This window comes from Capricornis sumatraensis, chromosome 21, assembly GCF_032405125.1.
Source record: "Capricornis sumatraensis isolate serow.1 chromosome 21, serow.2, whole genome shotgun sequence".
NCBI classification, from domain to species: Eukaryota; Metazoa; Chordata; class Mammalia; order Artiodactyla; family Bovidae; genus Capricornis; species Capricornis sumatraensis.
Genome location: NC_091089.1, coordinates 52253020 through 52273562, shown reverse-complemented (window position 1 = coordinate 52273562; position 20543 = coordinate 52253020). Strand labels below are relative to the sequence as shown.

The 20543-nt window shown below is 44.8% G+C and overlaps 1 protein-coding gene across 1 annotated transcript in view; it reads left to right on the top strand.

Moving 5' to 3' along the window:
• The first annotated feature begins 3583 nt into the window (after positions 1-3583).
• Positions 3584-20543, top strand: part of MYO5B (myosin VB) — a 197923-nt gene continuing 180963 nt past the window's right edge. Inside the window, exons 1-3 of the mRNA XM_068993666.1 lie at positions 3584-3610; positions 4202-4312; positions 17145-17316. Coding sequence (XP_068849767.1) covers positions 3584-3610; positions 4202-4312; positions 17145-17316 — 310 coding nt within the window. The remainder of the gene's footprint in view (positions 3611-4201; positions 4313-17144; positions 17317-20543) is intronic.

The window sequence follows — 20543 nt, the reverse complement described above, 5'->3', positions numbered from 1 at the left end:
GCACTGCTTTTGTTGTTTAAATTAGAGTGAAGTTCATGTCACACAAGATTAACTGTTAAGTGAACAGTCCAGTAGCATTTGATGCATTCACGATGTTGCGCAACCAGCGTGTCTATCCAGTTACCAAACCTTTCCACTACTGCAAAGGAAACCCTTCCCTGACAAATTCTTTCCATCTCCACAGCTCAGATCACATCTGTCTTCCTCAAGGCCTTTTATTTTAAATTGAAGTATAGTTAATTTACAGTAATGTCTTAGTTTCAGGTGTACAACAAAGTGATTTGATTATTTATATGTGTCTATATGTATGTTGTTTTTCAACTTTTCCACTATGGTTTATTATAAGATATTGAGTCTTGCTCTCTGTGCTACACAGTAAATCCTTGTTTATCTGTTTTATATATGGCAGTGTGCATCTGTAAATCCCAGCCTCCCAGTTTATCCCTCCCCTCATTCCCCTTTGGGAACTGTAAGTTTGTTTTCTGTGTTTGTGAGTCTATCTCTGTTTTGCAAAGAAACTCATTTGTACTGTTTTTAGATTCCACGTGTATGTCCACTCACGTCTCTCTACTGATTCCCGTCTCGGTAAACATTTCCGGAGCATCTCCTACTTGCTGGGGATACAAAGATGCCTGATGTTGTATCTGAGGGACCTTGAAGTAGTAAGAGGAAACTGATGTGAAAGAAAACAATTGCAAAACCATAAAAAAGGTTGATGCAAGAAGCTCTGGTTGCCGCAGCCCAGCGTTGGGAAGGGCTGCCTCTGCAGGCACAGGGAAGGAAGGATTCAGTGGGGAGATGGCGCTGGAACTTGGACTCTGCCCACGTGGACGGGGGGGAAGGGACATTCTAGGCTGAGCAAACGGTGTGTTCAAAGGTCGGGGTGGGGGGGCAGCAAACCTTTTCTGCAAAGGGCCAGAGAGCAAATAAGTTAGGTTTGGGCGGCCGTAGGGCCTGTGTTACAGCCGTCACTGATATGTGGAAGCCGCCACAGGAAGCGTTGAGTAGACTGTGTCGTGTTCCAATAAAACTTTATGGACACCAGAATCTGACACACAGTTTTCACGCGTTAGCATGTGATTATCATTCTTTTGATTTTTTTTTTCTCCCCTCAGCCATTTAACCACTTAAAGACCCTTCTTAACTCATGGGCTATATAAAAGCAGTTGGCACACTGCATTCGGCCCAGGCTGTAGTCTGGCCTGTGCACCAAGCAGGGAAGCCTGAGGTCATAGGCAGGGGCAGAGCAGCAGGTGCTGGATGAGCCTGTTCTTAGCCCTGGGTGTGAGGTTATGCATCTCTGACAAACTGCCGGGCAGTGGTGCGGCTGAGGTCCTCTCTCGGAGCAGCAAGGAGCTGAAGTATGGTTAGGGTCCCCTCATGCCCCTGATGCTGTGTTAGCTTCTGTTGCTGTTGTTCTTCAGCCACTAAGTTGTATCCAACTCTGTGACCCCATGGACACCAGGCTTCTCTGTCCTCCCCTGTTTCCTGGAGTTTGCTCACATTCATGTCCATGGGGTCGGTGATGCTCTCTAACTATCTTATCCTCTGTTGCCGCCTTCTCCTTTTGCCTTCAATCATTCCTGCATCAGGGTCTTTTCCAGTGAGTCAGCTCTTTACATCACGTGGCCGAAGTATTGGAACTTCAGCATCAGTCCTTCCAATGAATATTCAGGATTGATTTCCTTTAGGATGAACTGGTTTGATCTCCGTGCAGTCCAAAGGACTCTCAAGAGTCTTCTCCAGCACACAATAAAAAAGCGTCAATTCTTCAGCACTCAGTCAAAGATTCTGTGGGTATTGGAAAATATAAATGACAATTTTCCACCTACCAGGTGTTTTCATTCTACTTAGAGAAGATTTATGTAAGTGGAAAGGTAAACAGACCCTCCCAGAGTAAGAAACAACAGAAGGGCCAGGCGGTGAGGTTCCCTGCTGCTGTGCACAGTGAACTGTCCTGTGCGAGGCACGTGGACAGCAGGGTTAAGGTAGAGGAGCCCCGTGCGGGCTGTGGCTTGCAGTATATCACCCAGCTCGACCATGTCCATAGCTCATCACCACCACTCGCTCTCTGTCGGCATTTGCCCCCTCCTGTCACTTGTCACTTTATCTTCAGCCTCTCCTAGGGCTGTTTTACACTGAGTGAAGACTAGGCTGTGAGTTAGAGCCTTTTGGGTGTGCTGCCCCGCCTTTGACTGGAGGGGACATCCTGGCAGCCTCACTCAGGGACAGGGGCTGTAGTGGGGCTCTGGGAAGTCCTGAAGCTGGGGGACAGGAACTTGCAAGTCCCCCCAGCTGGATGGATGGCAGGCTTAAATGGCAGAGGAGGAGGTAAGTTAGAACACCCGAGGGAAGAGAAATGCTGAAACACTCTGTTTTCACTGGAGATACCTCTGAGTTTTCTTCGTGTCTTATTCCATAGCACTCAGATGCTATAAAGCTCTATAGTATCTTCCTCTAAAGATACAGTAATATCTCGCTCTAGGCCAGGTTCAGAGGTGGAGAGAAGATTCTGTGAACTTGATTCATTGTAAAGCCAAAGGACAGCTTTGGCTTTGTACCCAGAGCTGGGATCAGCGATACAAATTGGTGGTTTGCTTTCCTATTAACTGTGTGTTCTGAGTTTCTTGCCTCAAGACTTTCACTCCTTGATAGCGAATTATAGACAAGTGTAGCAGGGGCTGGGGCTTGCTTTTTCAAAAGGTCAGTGATCACATGGAGGAGAATGCTGTATTAAAAAAAAAAAAAAAAAAGCAGGACCCAAATCAAGCCAGCACCTGAGTGGCCACAGGGAGATTTGCTGTCTGTCCGTGAGGGAGGTGGGTGATGCTGACCCAGGCACACATTCTGGCTGGTCCTTGGTCTTAAGAGCTATTAATTTCAGGTTTGCTAAAAATATCCTGTGACATACATATATATATGTATGTCAGACATATATATACATACATATGTATATACACACACACGTGTGTGTGTGTGTGTGTGTGTGCACGCTCAGTCATGTCTGACTCTTTGTGACCCCATGCACTGTAGCCTGCTAGGCTCCTCTGTCCATAGGATTCTCCAGGCAAGGATACTGGAGTGGGTTGCCATTTCCTCCTCCAGGGGATCTTCCTGACCCAGGGACTGAAGCTATATCTCTTGCATCTCCTATATATATACAGGAGGGAGGGTGTGTGCTCATGCACACAGCTTCTCAACCAAACAGGCCCCGTGGAAATCGCATGCCTGTGAGGCAAATACTGAGAGATGTGTCTGACGGATGGCAGGCGTGTGTTGCCGAAGGTGACATCACTGGCAGATCCAAATGCTGCCGTCCGGTGCGGCAGACCCTACTTCTCCCGGCTGCACTCTGGACTTTGGACCTGAAAGCTCACCTTGGAGATTTCAGGTCCCCTCAGACTTGGACTGTAGGGTCCGAGGTGGGCCCAGACCTGGTCTTTCCAAGGCTCCCAGGCAATTCTAACGTGCTGTCAGGGGCCGGAGCCCCCGAGTGACATTGACACTGCCTCCCACTCAGCGGAGACTGGCTGCATTCTTCCCCGCCCGGATCTGGGCAGCTTAATGACCTTGCGGATCCCCAATGCAGATGGTGGCTGGGGGAGGATGGGTGAGATTTGGGGATATGTGTGTGGTTTAAAGAATGCACAGCTAAAATGAGGTTGCTGACAACTCAGGAATATATTAACACAGTTTCAATTTGCTGACCACTTTCTTTCACTTCTGCAGGAAAATAGCTTTGACCCTGAATGCAAAACACCAAAGCAGAGACGCCCAGGCTTTGAGGACTTGCTGCACTATATTGTTGGGTTTTGCACGTGTCATTTTATGCTTTTGTTTGCAGCTCACTAGGTGCTCCCTCTGACGTAGATATTTTGTAGCACCTTTTGAGATGGTGTAAAATTCTGGGTAGAACAAACTAAACTCTGGATAGAACAAACCTTAGGCTTGGCGTTCCCTGGTAGAATTAGAATTTCATTGATCTGTAATATTCTCATAGGATCTTGAAGGTGTTTTCTGTTACCAATCCAGTGAGTTATCATTTGTCTGTCGTCCTGGTACTGGATCACCTTGTATCTTGAAATGAGAAGGGAGGAAAATGTGTGGAGATGGCTTTAAACGTTCTCCTAAGGGTCCCTGGTAGAGAGCACGCCTGAAAGCTTGTCTCGTCATCTAAGCTTCTTTTGTTTTACTCTTTCAGTACACAAGGGTCTGGATCCCTGACCCCGATGAAGTGTGGCGCTCTGCTGAATTAACCAAGGACTACAAGGAGGGGGACAAGAGCCTCCAGCTCCGACTGGAAGATGAAACCGTGAGTATAGCCCAGAGGGTGGGCACGCCGGGTTCCGCTGGACAGGGTTGGATGTTAACTGTAGCTCGAGTGTGTCCTGCACGGTGGCACGTCTGAGCTCCTGGGGTCCTTTTTGTTGCTGTAGATGGTGCCGTATGTGTGTGCCAAGTCGCTTCAGTCGTGTCCAACTCTTTGTGACTCTATGGACTGTAGCTGCCAGGCTCTTGTGTCCATGGAATTCTCCAAGCAAGAGTACTACCCACTCCAGTGTTCTTGCCGGGAGAATCGCATGGACAGAGAAGACTGCCAGGCTATGGTCCATAGTGTTGCAAAGAGTTTCATGAACTAACTAGAGATGGTGACGTACCTGAAGGTCTAAACCATGGAGCTTCTGATGGATGGCACAGTACACACGCATGCCCAGCTGAGAGATCCCGGGTGGCTGAGAGGAGAATCTTCCCAGTGGGGTGGCGGACACAGGAGGCTTCCCTCCGTGGGGATGAGGCACTGGTGGGAGGTGAGGGGGTATCCACTTAGCCTGAGAGCCAGTGCCTGGGCCGGTGGTTGGACCACTGGTTGGATCCAGCCTGCCAGAGCCGGGATCCTGGCTCAGCCCTTGCTAGCTTTGTGCCCTTGTGCAAGTTAGCAATTTTTATATGCCTGTTACTTTATCTGTGACATGGGGTTGCCTAGGGTGCACAGGAGAATAAAATGCGTTACTATGTGGCAATGCATAGGAGTCATGCCTGGCATGCAAGCACTGTTAGTAGCTCCCGTGAGAGTCTTTTAATTAGTTGATTTTTCAGATTGTTTTGCTCAAAAGGAAGACAAGGCAATCACCAGGAAATCCCATTTCTTCTAGAAGGTCTGATTCCACTTACCATTTCATGAGCTTCATGTCATTACCCCTCCTGTGATGTGTGCCTGTCACAGTTATTTGAAGACTTGCCGGTGCTGGTCATGGGGGGTATATGGGTGATCGGTTGTGACCCTGCCATGGAGGGGACCTCAGTGCTGGAGGGTGCAGAGGACATGAACACAGAAATATGGGAAAGAGCCCTGGCAGGGGCAGTAGGCACGGAGGCAGTGGACGAGGCCAGGGAGGAAAGGGAGGGGGGAGCAGGCGGAGGCGGAGGTGCCGGCCGGCGGCGGGGTGAGGGGGCGTGGAAGGGAGCTGGCACTGAAGACTCAGGCTGCAGGGGGCCAAGGGGAATGGCCCAGGCAGGAGTTGTCGCCACAGCCCCAAGGCCCAGTGTGTCCCCTTTGGGTGTGTGGAAGGAAGGGAGGCCAGTGCGCCTGGAAGCCACCAGAGAAGGGGACAGACAGGGCCCGAGGCTAAGGAGGCAGGTCAGGGGTGCAGTGTTTACAAGCGGGAGACTGGGAGACAGACTGGGAATTGAGCGGCCAGAACTCAAGCTTTGGCCTTGGACTGGGTCAGATCTGAGGGGCTGCAGAGCAGGCCTCGCTTGGAGGGGAGGCTGGGGCTCAGGTGGTCCCTGCCTGCCTCTGAGCTGTGGGAGCGCTGAAAGCTGGTCTCCCGTCACTCAGCCTCTGATCACTTACCATCTTCCTGTTTTACCTGCTTTCAAGTTCTTTGCTCTTGTCTGTCTAGGTAGTAATGACCTGCTTGAGAAAAGGACCTTGTCTTCCCTGGCTCACATGTACCTGGCAGTGGCTGGTAATTAACTCACTGATTAGCAGGGAGGTTGAATATCTTTCCCTTCCTAACTTCTCTTCCTATCAACTTTGAGCGCATCGCTGGGTCAAACCCGGACAGCGAGTTGGTCAGTTTGTTAGAAAGTGTTTACACCAAAGTGTGCCCGCCTCCCTTTCCCCTTCCTTGTAGGCAGACCTCGCCAGCCTCCTCTTGGTTTTGAGGTGAGAAGCAAAATTCCCGACAGATGGAATCATGTTTATCATGTTGAAGAACTTCCCACCCCACGCCCCAAACAAAATAAAATTAGTTCACCCACATGAATGGCATATCTTCCATTCCAGCTGATTTCGTTTCAGTTGATCTTGTAAGTGGGTGGGTGTTTTTTGAGAGTCCTACGGAGGGAGGGAGGGCTGAACTGCCGTGTTGCTAAAACAGAGCAGATGCCCGCTTCCTCAGCTGAGAGTGAATTCTGCCTGGCGTGACTAATCCTGGCAGCTGCCCAGGACCCCTCCCCTGCCCCCTCCACTGCTCCATTACGGCCATCAGCTGTAATCAGAAGAGATGCCTAGGGCTGGAGATGAGCAGCTCTGGAGAAATAATGGGCTCTGAATGTTGCATTCTGTCCAGGTGGCTTGCGGGCTGTGGTTTGTCCACTGCTGGCTCTGAGCTGTCGTCAGGAGCGAATCCGCTGAGCTGCGGACCTGAGCCGGGAGCGCAGAAGTTAGATGGCTAGACTCTGAAGGTTTGAAGAATCTCCTCTGTAGCTGAAAGCATCCTTGATACACCAAGCTGGCCAGAAACTGCACCCCGGAGTCTCTTTCCCCACCCTGCTTCTCCATCTGAAGTGCGGTAGTGTGGGTTTAACTGCAGCGCAAAGGATGAAAATAAGCTAGTTCTCTTCAAAAACATTAATGTTCATAACCACTGGGCTTCCACCTTAGCAGGAAGCAACCCATCATGCACTCTGCCCTGCTCAAGGAAGTCAGCCCCCCAACCCCACAGTTCCTCTAAGATGTTTCTTTTTCCCTCTGCATGCCTGCTTATTTATTTATTTGGGTGAAATATACAAAGCATAGAGTTTACCATGGCACCTGTTTTCAGTGCCATGAAATACTTACCCACTGTGGTGCTGCCATCAGAACTCTTCATCTTGCAAAACTGAAACTGTGCCCATTGACCACTGACTCCCTCCGCCCCCTCTCGCTGCAGTCCGTGGCCATCCCTATTCCTCTTTCTGTCTCCGACTTGGATTTTTCTAGGTACCTCACAGGAGTAGAGTCATGGGACACTTGTCCTTTTATGTCTGGCTTGTTTCACTTCGCACAAAGTAAGATGTTTTCTGTTGACGCCAATGTGAAGGTGGGAAACTTCTTAAGCAGAAAAAGAAAGTGAAGTCGCTCAGTTGTGTCCAACTCTTTGTGACCCCATGGACTATAGCCCACCAGGCTTCTCTGTCCATGGGATTTTCGAGGCAAGAATACTGGAGTGGGTTGCCATTTCCTTGTCCAGGGGATCTTCCCAACCCAGGGGCTAAACCCGAGTCTCCTGCATTGCAGGCAGATGCTTTGCTGTCTGAGACACCAGGGAAGCCCCTTAAGCGGGAAGGACCATCTTTTCTCTGCGCAGCTGTGAGGGATGCAAGGTATCTAAGTGTGCCAACCCTTGGCGTGGTACTCTATTGAGACTGGGGAAAGCCCTTCAGTGTATGCAAATCTTGGTGATATGTACAACTTCCTCATTCTTGGTGCGGTGTGCACCTGTGCCCAGCTGACCTTCTCTCTCCTGCCCCCACCTCCCCTACAAACTGCTCAGCCCCTGCCCTCTACTGGCAGGGAAAACTCTCCCCCTGTTGCCATGGTTTCGTGTTTAAATTCTGTTTTTCCACCGAGTTTATATCCAGCGTCCAGAGCTATTTACTCCTAGTGTGCGAGGACCCAGCATGTTCATGAATGAGAGGAAGGTGAGGTGACGTGAGCTTTAAGGTGACCAGCGTTCTCTAGCTGCGTCTCTGCATGTCCAAGCCTGCTAATATTTGTGAGGCCAGGACAAGAGTAGGGATGTAGCCTACATCTGTTTAAATATCAGAAGCATGTTTTATCAGAATTATTTAGGTAAATCTGGCATTTCTGACTCTTGAAAAACAAAGTGTTTAGTATGTTCCAGGTAAGATACTTGCAGGCCTACTGTTCCGTCTCTGTCTAGTTGCCAGTGGAAAGAACCGCTGTCTTCCCTTAGGTTTGCCATGCCTATACCCACATGTGTGCAGGTTTAGGAGGAATGTGACTTGTTCAGTATTGCAAAGTGTCCCTCATGTGTCAGGTTACAGTGGTTGCACATACCATGCTGATTTGTGAGCACCTCTGGAGCCATGATGAGAATAGACAGAGAAGCAAGGAATTGGATATTTGGCCCAACAGGGAAACGCTGTTTCATTCTGTGAGGTTTTTTGTTTGGTTGATTGGTTTTTTGTGTTTGTGCTATCTGGAGGTAGGATTAACGAGCTAATTTGTCTTCCTTGTATTTAAATGTCTTTGCTGCCCAGTTCCTCTCCCCATCCGAGGCATTGTCTGTCCCTGACATCGCAACCTTATAGCCCATGACCCTTTAAGGTGCCTGAACATGTTTTATCTTATTTCAAGGACACAAGGCAAGAGGTGCCTCTGGGTCTGATACTCTTGTTTGTCACCAGAGTATGTGTTGAAGGTTGTAGCTCTCACGGTGTGAGCCCTGAACACTGATCCCAAATGACAGAGGCTCCACGTGTTCTGTTAAAGAACACTTAAAGAAGCTCATTAAAAGCTTCTGTGTGCATTCGTCATTTTGGCGCCCTTTAAGATGCAGAGTCCAGGGAAGGACGTCTCTTGCTCAGCTCTGAGGATGGTACAGGATGAATCAGGATATTATCTCAAGGAGATAGCAAACATGGCTCTTGCAGTCAAGAAGTGACAGCCTCACAGAAGAGCAAGGACGGTCATCCTTACACGTCGGTGCATTCAGACCACGCACCTTGAGAGTGCTCAGAGCTTGTGTAAACCCCATGCAGATTAAATGTCAGCTGTGAGTGCAGCTGGCAAAGCCACAGAGCTGAGAGTACCGGGTAATACTTCTCTGGTACCAGTAAAGCCTCTTAGTGCAAGTGACTTTATTTCTTTTTTCTTTTTGTTTTCCTGGTTTTTCCATTCTTTCTTACTTTCATATTGGTTTATGTGCCTTCTAATACTTCTTCTCTTTATCTTTGTTTTGCACAATAATCCATGATTGAGACAGTATTACACTTTGGTTAGATGGCAAGAACAGTTATATTGTACAGATGCAAAAAAAAAAAAAAAAAGAAAAGGTTCCTTTAAGTGATAAAACAATATATTGCATGTAAATATCTATTGGTAATATTTTTTACCAGTACAATTAGTTATTTTGTCTACAGTGGGTTTTATGTTTTTAATTAATGTATTTTATTGTAAAATACATGTAACATAAACTTTACTGTCTTCACCATTTTTAAGAGTACAGCTCAGTGGCGTTAAGTACATTCACATCTGTTACTTGTTTATCAGCCACCTCTTCCCCTGCTGAATTCATGATCTTTTGTGTTAGCATATTTTGCGTAGCTGATTCTGCTTAGAGATCAGTGAAGCAGTGATTTTTGCCCCTAAGGGACATTTGGCACTGTCTGAGTACATTTTTGATTGTCATGACTGAGGAGGGAGGTTTGCTATTGGCATCTAGTGACAGGTAGAGGTCAGGAATATTGCTGAGAGGACCCTCTCCCAAACAAACAGCTATCAGTCCTAAATGAAAACAGTGCCAAAGTTGAGGAACTCCGGTTTAAGCCCATAGAGGCAATGGCCCTGAACTTGTCATTGCTGAAAGATAGCATGTTGAAAGCTAAACTTTTTTAAGTCTGTATTCTAATGGAATGTGCTCTCTTCAACTTCATGTTTTTGTGCTACTGTGATTTCTTTTTTTTTATAATTTAAACTCTTTAATTGCCTATTTTCACCTAAGGTTTTTTTTTCCTTTAGTTAACTTGCGTCACCATTCGTTTATTCATTCATTAAAAGCAATTATTAATGAGCAATTATTATGTACCGCCTTTGTGGTGTTGAGCCACTGAGATTTCAGCGTTAATTTGTTATTTCTTCATAACCTAGCTGACCCTTCCTCGCAGGCAAGTTCACATGAGTCCCACAGTATTTTATTTTTCAAGTAATTGCATACTTGTGCTTGGGCCTGGACTAAATGGTACGAGGGGAGGAATAAGGTTCTTTTTTAAGAAACATGATCTTTTCGGAGACTGGAAAAGATGGAAATATAAGAATTAAACACAGAACCATTACAGAATCAGACAGCAGGACATTCATTAAGTGAATGTTTTTTGTACTCATTTAGGACATAATGTTAAATGGCCTTTTAGTGTGTATTGAATGACCCTGGAGCTGAACACTTGCTATTACAGTGAGTGTAAGTGGATTCATGCCTTGAGGTTTCCTATTTTCTCTGCATGACAGCTCACAAAGAGAACACCAAAGAGAACACCCCCACAACCACTGACCTAAGCTAAGTACTTTAGACCAATAAAGTTGGAAGGGCCCTTAGAGATTACTGGGACCAGTCCTCTCATCTTACAGCTGGGCAGCTGCTGTCTGTGGAAGTGAAGCAATGGGCTCAGCACAGCAGAACCACTGAGTTCAGTGGTTCTCAACTTTGGCTGCACAATAGAAACTCTTCAGGGTTTCTAAAAATTCTGCAAAGCCCCAGCACAGCCAGACAACTTAAATCAGAGTTTGGAGAAAAGGACACAGCATAGCATCTTTTTGCAAGCTCCCCATGGGATTCCAAGGTGCAGGAAGGGTTGAGAGCCACTGCTTTAGCTGACGGGGAGGGTTTGCATACATGGTTTAACTCCTGGTTGGGCTCATTTATATCAAAGGATGAGCCATGTGGCACCTCAGGGTTGCCTGCTGCTGACTTTATTTTCACTAGCTTTTCTTTCCTCTGTGAATAAAGAACAGTTCTTTCTCCTTTTCTACTGTATATGCTGACCAGTGACTCCAAATCTTTGCATTGAGATTTGTCATTTGAAGATGTTTTTATGATTATGTTCCCTTGCTGTGGTACCATGTAGCATGGACATGAATCGAGGTATGGGAGAGGTCGTGAAAAGATCAGACATTCATTCAACTGATATTGTTTTATGCACCTACTAAGCATTATAAGGGCTTCCCTGGTTGGAGGGGCTTCCCATAGCTCAGTAGTAAAGAATCCACCTGCCAGTGCAGGCGATGCAGGTTCCATCCCTGGGTGGGGAAGATTCCCTCGAGAAGGAAGTGGCAACCCACCCCAGTATTCTTGCCTGGGTAATGCCATGGACAGAAGAGCCTGGCCGACCCAGTCCATGGGGTTGGAAAAGGGTTGGATGCGAGTAAACAAACAACAGCAAAGCGGTATAGAATCACAGATCCAGAGTTTAGAGCACTCTTGACCAAGAGAACATTGTCCTACAGTGGAATCTTCTCTATCTGTATTGTCCAGTATGGAGGTTCCTAGCTCCTTGTGGCTACTGGGCCTTTTAAGTGTAGCTAGTGTGAGAAACTGAAGTGTTCATTACATTTAGCTTTAATGAATTAAATTTAAATAGTCGTCTACTGGTAAGTCCAAGTCTAGGGCTAGGCTGTCTTCCTCTTATCCCTTTCCATTTGCTAGATGGAGACCAATGGGAGAGCCCCGTGTGTTCCTGATTCCTAGCTCCTGGCCTTGAGAAAGTCCAATCTAAGTGGGTGACTGAGCTTTAATCTTGGAAAAGGTGTTAAAATTCAGTCTCCTCTTTACCTCCAAAGAAGTCTTTTCTTGTGCCAAAAGTTAATTGTCTCTGATCATGTCATAAACCCTTTGATTTCTAGTAAAACCATGTTAAATAAGCAGGGTGACAATATACAGCCTTGACATACTACTTTTCCTATTTGGAACCAGTCATGTTGTTCCATGTCCAGTTCTAACTGTTGCTTCCTGACCTGCATACAGATTTCTCAAGAGGCAGGTCAGGTGGACTGGTATTCCCATCTCTCTCAGAATTTTCCACAGTTTATTGTGATCCACACAGTCAAAGGCTTTGGCATAGTCAAGAAAGCAAAAATAGATGTCTTTCTAAAACTCTCTTGCTTTTTCCATGATCCAGTGGATGTTGGCAATTTGATCTCTGGTTCCTCTGCCTTTTCTAAAACCAGCTTGAACATCTGGAAGTTCATGGTTCACGTATTGCTGAAGCCTGGCTTGGAGAATTTTGAGCATTACTTTACTAGCCTGTGAGATGAGTGCAGTTGTGCGGTAGTTTGAACAATCTTTGTCATTGCCTTTCTTTGGGATTGGAATGAAAACTGATCTTTTCCAGTGCTGTGGCCACTGCTGAGTTTTCCAAATTTGCTGGCATATTGAGTGTAGCACTTTCTCAGCATCATCTTTCAGGATTTGAAATAGCTCAACTGGAATTCCATCATCTCCACTAGCTTTGTTCGTAGTGATGCTTTCTAAGGCCCACTTGACTTCATATTCCAGGATGTCTGGCTCTTGGTGAGTGATCACACCATCGTGATTATCTTGGTCGTGAAGATCTTTTTTTGTACAGTTCTTCCATGTATTCTTTTCACCTCTTCTTAATATCTTCTGCTTCTGTTAGATCCATACCATTTCTGTCCTTTATCGAGCCCATCTTTGCATGAAATGTTCCCTTAGTATCTCTAATTTTCTTGAAGAGATCTCTAGTCTTTCCCATTCTGTTGTTTTCCTCTATTTCTTTTCATTGATCGCTGAGGAAGGCTTTCTTGTCTCTTCTTGCTATCCTTTGGAACTCTGCATTCAGATGCTTATATCTTTCCTTTTCTCCTTTGCTTTTCGCTTCTCTTCTTTTCACATAGACTGGTTCCAAATAGGAAAAGGAGTACGTCAAGGCTGTATATTGTCACCCTGCTTATTTAACTTATATGTAGAGTACAACATGAGAAACGCTGGGCTGGAAGAAGCACAAGCTGGAATCAAGATTGCCAGGAGAAATATCAATCACCTCAGATATGCAGATGACACCACCGTTATGGCAGAAAGTGAAGAGGAACTAAAAAGCCTCTTGATGAAAGTGAAAGAGGAGAGTGAAAAAGTTGACTTAAAGCTCAACATTCAGAAAATGAAGATCATGGCATCTGGTCCCATCACTTCATGGAAACTAGATGGGGAAACAGTGGGAACAGTGTCAGACTTTTATTTTGGGGGGCTCCAAAATCACTGCAGATGGTGACTGCAGCCATGAAATTAAAAGACTCTTACTCCTTGGAAGAAAAGTTATGACCAACCTAGACAGCATACTCAAAAGCAGAGACATTACTTTGCCAACAAAGGTCTGTCTAGTCAAGACTATGGTTTTTCCAGTGGTCATATATGGATGTGAGAAGTGGACTGTGAAGAAAGCTGAGCACTGAAGAATTGATGCTTTTGAACTGTGGTGTTGGAGAAGATTCTTGAAAGTCCCTTGGACTGCCAGGAGATCCAACCAGTCCTTTCTTGGGAAGGTCTGATGCTAAAGCTGAAACTCCAATACTTTGGCCATCTTATGCGAAGAGTTGACTCATTGGAAAAGACTCTGATGCTGGGAGGGATTGGGGGCAGGAGGAGAAGGGGTCGACAGAGGATGAGATGGCTGGATGGCATCACCAACGCAATGGACATGAGTCTGAGCAAGCTCCCAGTGTTGGTGATGGACAGGGAGGCCTTGCGTGCTGCAGTCCATGGGGTCACAAAAAATAGGACACGACCGAGCAACTGAACTGAACTAGGTTGGTCATAGAGTGAAACACGAACAACAACAACACATTTCTGTAAAGCAATTATCCTTCAATTAAAAAATAAACTTCTAGGTTCAATGCAGAATACAGGATGCTTGGGGCTGGTACTGGGATGACCCAGAGGGATGGTACAGGGAGGGAGACGGGAGGGGGGTTCAGGATGGGAAACACATGTACACCCGTGGCGGGTTCATGTTGATTGATGTATGGCAAAACCAATACAATATTGTAAAATAATTATCCTCCAATTAAATTTAAACTAAAAAAATAAAAAGATCTGAAGCAAAAAAATAAATAAAATAAATTTTTTAAAAATCCAGTAACAAGAAACTGTCCAAAGAAAACCTAACACACATAACCATTGATACTTTGTGAGGATATTATTCCAGCTAGACTTCCATTATTTACTCAGTCGTGTCCAACTCTTTGCAGCCCCATGGACTGTAGCCCACCACACTCCTCTGTCCATGGGATTCCCCAGGCAAGAATACTGGAGTGGGTTGCCATTTCCTTCTCCAGATAGACTTTAATATATAGTTTAAAATCAGTGGAATCCTATTACAGATTTCATTCGATAACGTGCCTTTTGTTAAGATGTGGCAGAATGCTCTGGCAGCTGCCTGACTGTAAATATAGGTCTGTGTTGTGCTTTGCTTTCTTATTTATAGCTTCGGGAGTTGATATCTTTGATCATTTATAAGATTGTCTCCTGGTGGCGAGGAAGAATATTTATGAAAAATTCTGATAAAGTGTTGCCAGCTGCCCTCCAGAAAGGTTAAATCAGTCTGAACCCTTTTGTCCACACCCTTCCTGGTTGGGGTCCTGTCAGTTTTTATACCTTTGCTTAGTTGATGGATAATGGCTGTAAATAATCTTTTATTTCCCTCTCTCTCATTAATGGTGAAAAGCTGAATAGTTTTTAACATACTATCCATTAGTAATTCTTTGTGACTTGTATTCTATGCACAATTTTCTGTTGGAGTATTGGTTTTCTTTTTAACTTCGATCTCTTCGATTATTAAGAATGTCGGTTCCTTAAATAATGCAGAATAACTGTCCCCTTCTCTCAATTTTCTATGCACATGGTGTGTTTTTAAAGCACTTCCCAGGTGATGCTAGTGGTAGAGAACCTGCCCGCCAGTGCAGGAGCCATAGCAGATGTGGGTTGGGTCCCTGGTTGGGAAGATCCCCTGGAGGCGGGCATGGCAACCCTCTCCAGGATTCTTGCTGGGAGAACCCCATGGACAGAGGAGCCTGGCGGGCTATGGTCCATAGGTTTGCAGAGAGTGGGATATGACTGAAGCTACTTAGCCTAGCCTATGATGTGTTTTATGATGGTTTTAAAGTTTTAGATTGTAGTAAAATTAATGAATAGTTTCTTTCATTGTTCTGGCTTTTGTATTACCCTTCAAAGTTACTTTCTTTCAAAGCATTTGTGAAGATTTACCCACATTTTCTTATTGGTTTTATTTTTCTTTTTGATTTTAATTTTTATTTTTTTCCCATCTAACATCTATTTAATATGGGGAAGAATGGAACCTTGACTCATTTTTTTTCCTAAATGGCTGCAAGTTTACCTCCTACTACTGAAAAATCCCTTTTATCCATTTATTTGCTATTTTAATGTTATAAATAAATTTTACCCATATGCGCTTGCATTTATTTCTGGATCTGGTGTTATGTTTTATTTATCTGCTTCTTTTAACACCATTAGTACTTTAATTTAAGCCAATATCATAGTAGGTTTAATAATGTACCTTAGTATCTGATAGTGGCAATGGCAGCCCACTCCAGTGCTCTTGCCTGGAAAATCCCATGGACAGAGGAGCCTGGTAGGCTGCAGTCCATGGGATCGCTAAGAGTCAGACACGACTGAGCAACTTCACTTTCACTTTTCACTTTCATGCATCGGAGAAGGACATGGCAACCCACTCCAGTGTTCTTGCCTGGAGAATCCCAGGGACGGGGGAGCCTGGTGGGCTGCCATCTATGGGGTCGCACAGAGTCGGACATGACTGAAGCGACTTAGCAGCAGCAGCAACAGCAGTACAAGTCTCAAAGTAGGGCAGGAGAGAGCACTGATATTCATATTCTTTTAGAAATTAACTCTTATCCCAGTAATTGAGGCTATATCTATAGACTTTCCTGAAAGAGTTATAAAGACTAGTGGTTCTTAACATGTGATTCATAGACCACCTGTATCAGAATTACATGGGGATTTTTAACAGTTGATATTCCTGAACCCCACCCAAGAGCTCCTGAAAATAAGCTGTGTTGAGAAAACTTTTTACAAGGTCTCAGATTATTTTTAAGAAAACCATAAGAAACTTAACACTCTGATAAAACACGGTAAGCAGCAGCCAAGTTCCTCTTGTTTAAATGGTAAAGAACACTTCCTTTTATTAATTACATCTTTGTATTGATTACACGTGTACATGTAACCAGTTGAACGTCCTGTCCCTAAACGTATTTTGAATTTTTATGTACCAAGTGCTGTGTATAGGCTTCCCTCATAGCTCAGTCTGTAAAGAATCTGCCTTCAATGCAGGAGACCCCAGTTCGATCCCTGGGTCAGAAAGATCCCCTGGAGAAGGACATGGCAACCCACTCCAGTGCTCTTGCCTGGAGAATCCCATGGACAGAGGAGCCTGGCGGGCTACAGTCCATAGGGTCACAAAGAGTCGGACATGCCTGACCGACTGAGCACACACATTATTGTGTATGCTAAGAGTACAAGGATGGCACCTCGCATTTGAGATTTGACCTTCAGATGTGTAATCACACATGCCTGATCACACACACACACACCCATCAAAGTCTTATTTCACTTTAGATCAAAGTTTAGTTACTGCCCTAAAATAGCTTGCAGTTAGGTTGGGGAAAAAACATGTGAACAACTCGAATGAAATTCATGGAGAGCACTTGGCTAGCTGCAAGATAATAAACAAAGAGAATGAGTTGGATGACGGGAGAAAGGGTAAAGAAGCACCAGCATTAAATGGGGCAGACCAAAGCAGCTTTCCTGCATAGGAGAAAGACCAGCACTCCTATTGCAGTCGAATTGAAGCCTCAGTAAGCATTCTTGCATGGAGAAGCAGAAGAACACCTTATAGAATCTACCTGTGCTTCCTGAATTTCTCACGCCATCCACTTGATATACTGGGATTATGTTTTCTGCAAATTTTCTACCTAGTCTGGTCTCTTATAGCAACACAGGTATTTTTGTTCAACTTGCTTTCTTTAAAACATTTATCTTCATTTATGATCATAATGGGGTAGTCGTCCTAGCCGACAAGACCGGGCATTGACTACAGGCGAGAAGGTTCATCACTGTGCCTTTTTGTGTCTGTCGCTTGCCTTTCCTTAGGTTCAGGAGTACCCCATCGATGTCCAAAACAACCAACTGCCCTTCCTGCGGAATCCAGATATCCTGGTGGGAGAAAATGACCTAACTGCCCTTAGCTATCTCCATGAGCCTGCAGTTTTGCATAATTTAAAGGTCCGCTTCCTGGAGTCCAACCATATCTACACTTACTGTGGTAAGTAGGGGGTATCTGTTGGCTGTGTGTGTTTGAAAGTGGTTCCAATCTTTAGACTTTACGTGTTAAACTCCAATGGTTAAGAATCCTACTTTCAGTCTCACTTATATTAATAAGTACCTCTCACTTGAAAGTTTGCAATCAGTGAACGTGGCTTAGTTAGGCTGCCGTACATCTCTTTGGAAGGACTGGTGTTAAAGCTCAACCAGGGAAGAAGTGGGCCACACCGTGTGGCTTGCTGGCTCAGGCGCAGCCCTGGAGTCAGTAGGAAGGCAGTGAATCCATCTCAGGGTCCTGGCTCAGGCCTCTGCTCCCTCTGCTGAGTGCGCTGCTGCAAGTGTATGGCAGGCTTGGATTTTTTTTTTTTTTAACTTTTTATTTTGTATCAGAGTGTAGATGATTAACAGTGTTGTATTAGTTTCAGGTATACAACAGAGTGGTACAGTTATACATATAAACTGTGAAAGTCATTCAGTCGCGTCTGCCTCTTTGCCACCCCATGGACTGTAGAGTCCATGGAGTCCTTCAGGCCAGAATACTGGAGTGGGTTGCTGTTCCCTTCTCCAGGGGATCTTCCCAACCCAGGGATCGAACCCAGGTCTCCTGCATTGCAGGAAAATTCTTTACCAGCTGAGCCACCAGGGAAGCCCCAGTCATATCAGTTATATGAATGTGAAGTTCCTCAGTCGTGTCTGACTTTTTGGGACCCCATGGACTGTAACCTACCAGGCTCCTTCGTCCATGGGATTTTCAGGCAAGAATACTGGAGTGCGTTGCCATTTCTTTCTCCAGGGGATCTTCCTGACCCAGGGATTGAACCCAGATCTCTCACATTGCAGGCAGATGCTTTACTGTCTGAGCCACCAGGGAAGCCCCAATTATATCAGTTATACATATACCTGTATCTATTCTTTTCAATTTCTTTTCCCATTTAGTTTGTTATATAATATGGAACAGAACTACCTGTGCTATATATACAGTAGGTCCTTGTTGGTTATCCATTTTGATTATAGTGTGTGTATATATTGATCCCAAACTCCCTAACTACCTACACTAGCCTTACCCCCTGGTAACCTTAAGTTTGTTCTCTATTTCACCAACAAGTTCATTTGTATACTTTTTTCCAGATTCTGTTCATAAGCAATATCATATTTGTCTTTGTCTGGCCTACTTCACTTACTATGACAATTTCTAGGTCCATCCATGTTGCCGCAAATATCATTATTTCATTCTTTTTAATGGCTGCATAATATTCCATCATAACATGAATATTCCATTGTTTAATGTACCATAGTTTATCCATTCACCTGTTGTAGACCGTGTTAGTTACTTCTGAGTTTGGCAATTATGAATATAACTGTTACAAACATCCATGTACAAGTTTTTGTGTGAATGTTTTCTGTTTCTTTGGATAAATACCAATGAGTATGATTATTTGATTATATGATAAGATTATGTTTAGTTTCATAAGAAACTTCCAAAGTGGCTGTGCCCTTTTGCATTGCCACCAGTGGTGAAATAAGAGTTTCCTTTGCTCCTTATCCTCACCACATTTGGTGTTATCAGTGTTCCGGATTTTGGCTGTGCTAATAGGGGTATGGTATTATCTCTCTGGTGTCTTAATTGGCATTTCCCCAGTGACTTATGGTACGGAGCATCTTCTTTCCCTGCTTGTTTCCCATCTCTGTATCTTCTTTGGTGAGGTGTTTGTTTAGGTCTTTTGCCCATTTTTTAATCAGATGGTTCATTTCCTTATTATTAGATTTTACGAATTCTTTGTATATTTAGAATTCCCTGGACTGTATAGTCCGTGGGGTCACAGAGTAGGACAGGACTGAGTGACTTTCACTTTCACTTTCTTCACTTGTATGTTTTGGGTGGCAGTCCTCTATCAGGTGTGTCTATACTTTATCTTCTCATCCTCTTGACTGTGCTTCTTCTCAAACAACCAAAGGGAGCGCAGTGGCAGAGCTCTCCTGTCTCGGCAGCGACCCTTTCCATTCCTGCCTTCTCTTCCCCCAAGGACTGGAAACGTTCACGTTTTTTATACATGTCCATAGTTCCCTTGAGATCCAGAATGTTCTTTATGTGAAAGAAAAAAGCATGCATTTGTCTTATCTTCAGCATTGAATTTTTTTTTTAACTCTTTTCACATTCTCAAATATCAGTGTACCTTGTCCTTCTATCAAAGATCTGAAGGGTTAAAGGACTTGATAACTCTTCCTTCAACGTGTATTTATTGAGTCCATCTTTGCATTGTGTCCTTTTGGGAGCACAGGATGGAAAAAGTAGAGAGATGAAAGATAATACATGGTGTAATATGATGTGAGATAATAAAAAAAAATAGCTGACACTCAGTGCTTACTATGCACGATGCTGGTCTGAATTGCTCTCTATGAATCATTTTACCCTCAGGATAACCAGGGGAATGCGATTATCATCCCCATTTTGCAGTCCATGAAGCTAAGACGCTCGGAAGTTAAGGAATTGGCAAAGTCACACACAATAACTGAGCCAAGGTTTGACATTAAGATGTGTAGTCATATTTCCCATTTACAAGTTGTTTGTATTTTAGTTAAGATATCCCATATACAAATGAGAAATTAAACAGTCCCTTTTAAAGATTTTAGTTTTGAGATTTTTTTTTAAGCCTAACACCTCTTGGCAGGGTTCAGTATCATCTTTTTCTGATCCTATAGCACTTTAAAATCACTGCAGATGGTGACTGCAGCCATGAAATTAAAAGACGCGTACTCCTTGGAGAAAAAGTTATGACCAACCTAGACAGCATATTCAAAAGCAGAGACATTACTTTGCTGACTAAGGTCCGTCTAGTCAAGGCTATGGTTTTTCCTGTGGTCATGTATGGATGTGAGAGTTGGACTGTGAAGAAGGCTGAGCGCCAAAGAATTGATGCTTTTGAACTGTGGTGTTGGAGAAGACTCTTGAGAGTCCCTTGGACTGCAAGGAGACCCAACCAGTCCATTCTGAAGATCAGCCCTGGGATTTCTTTGGAAGGAATGATGCTAAAGCTGAAACTCCAGTACTTTGGCCACCTCATGTGAAGAGTTGACTCATTGGAAAAGACTCTGATGCTGGGAGGGATTGGGGGCAGGAGGAGAAGGGGACAACAGAGGATGAGATGGCTGGATGGCATCACGGACTCGATGGATGTGAGTCTGAGTGAACTCCAGGAGTTGGTGATGGACAGGGAGGCCTGGTGTGCT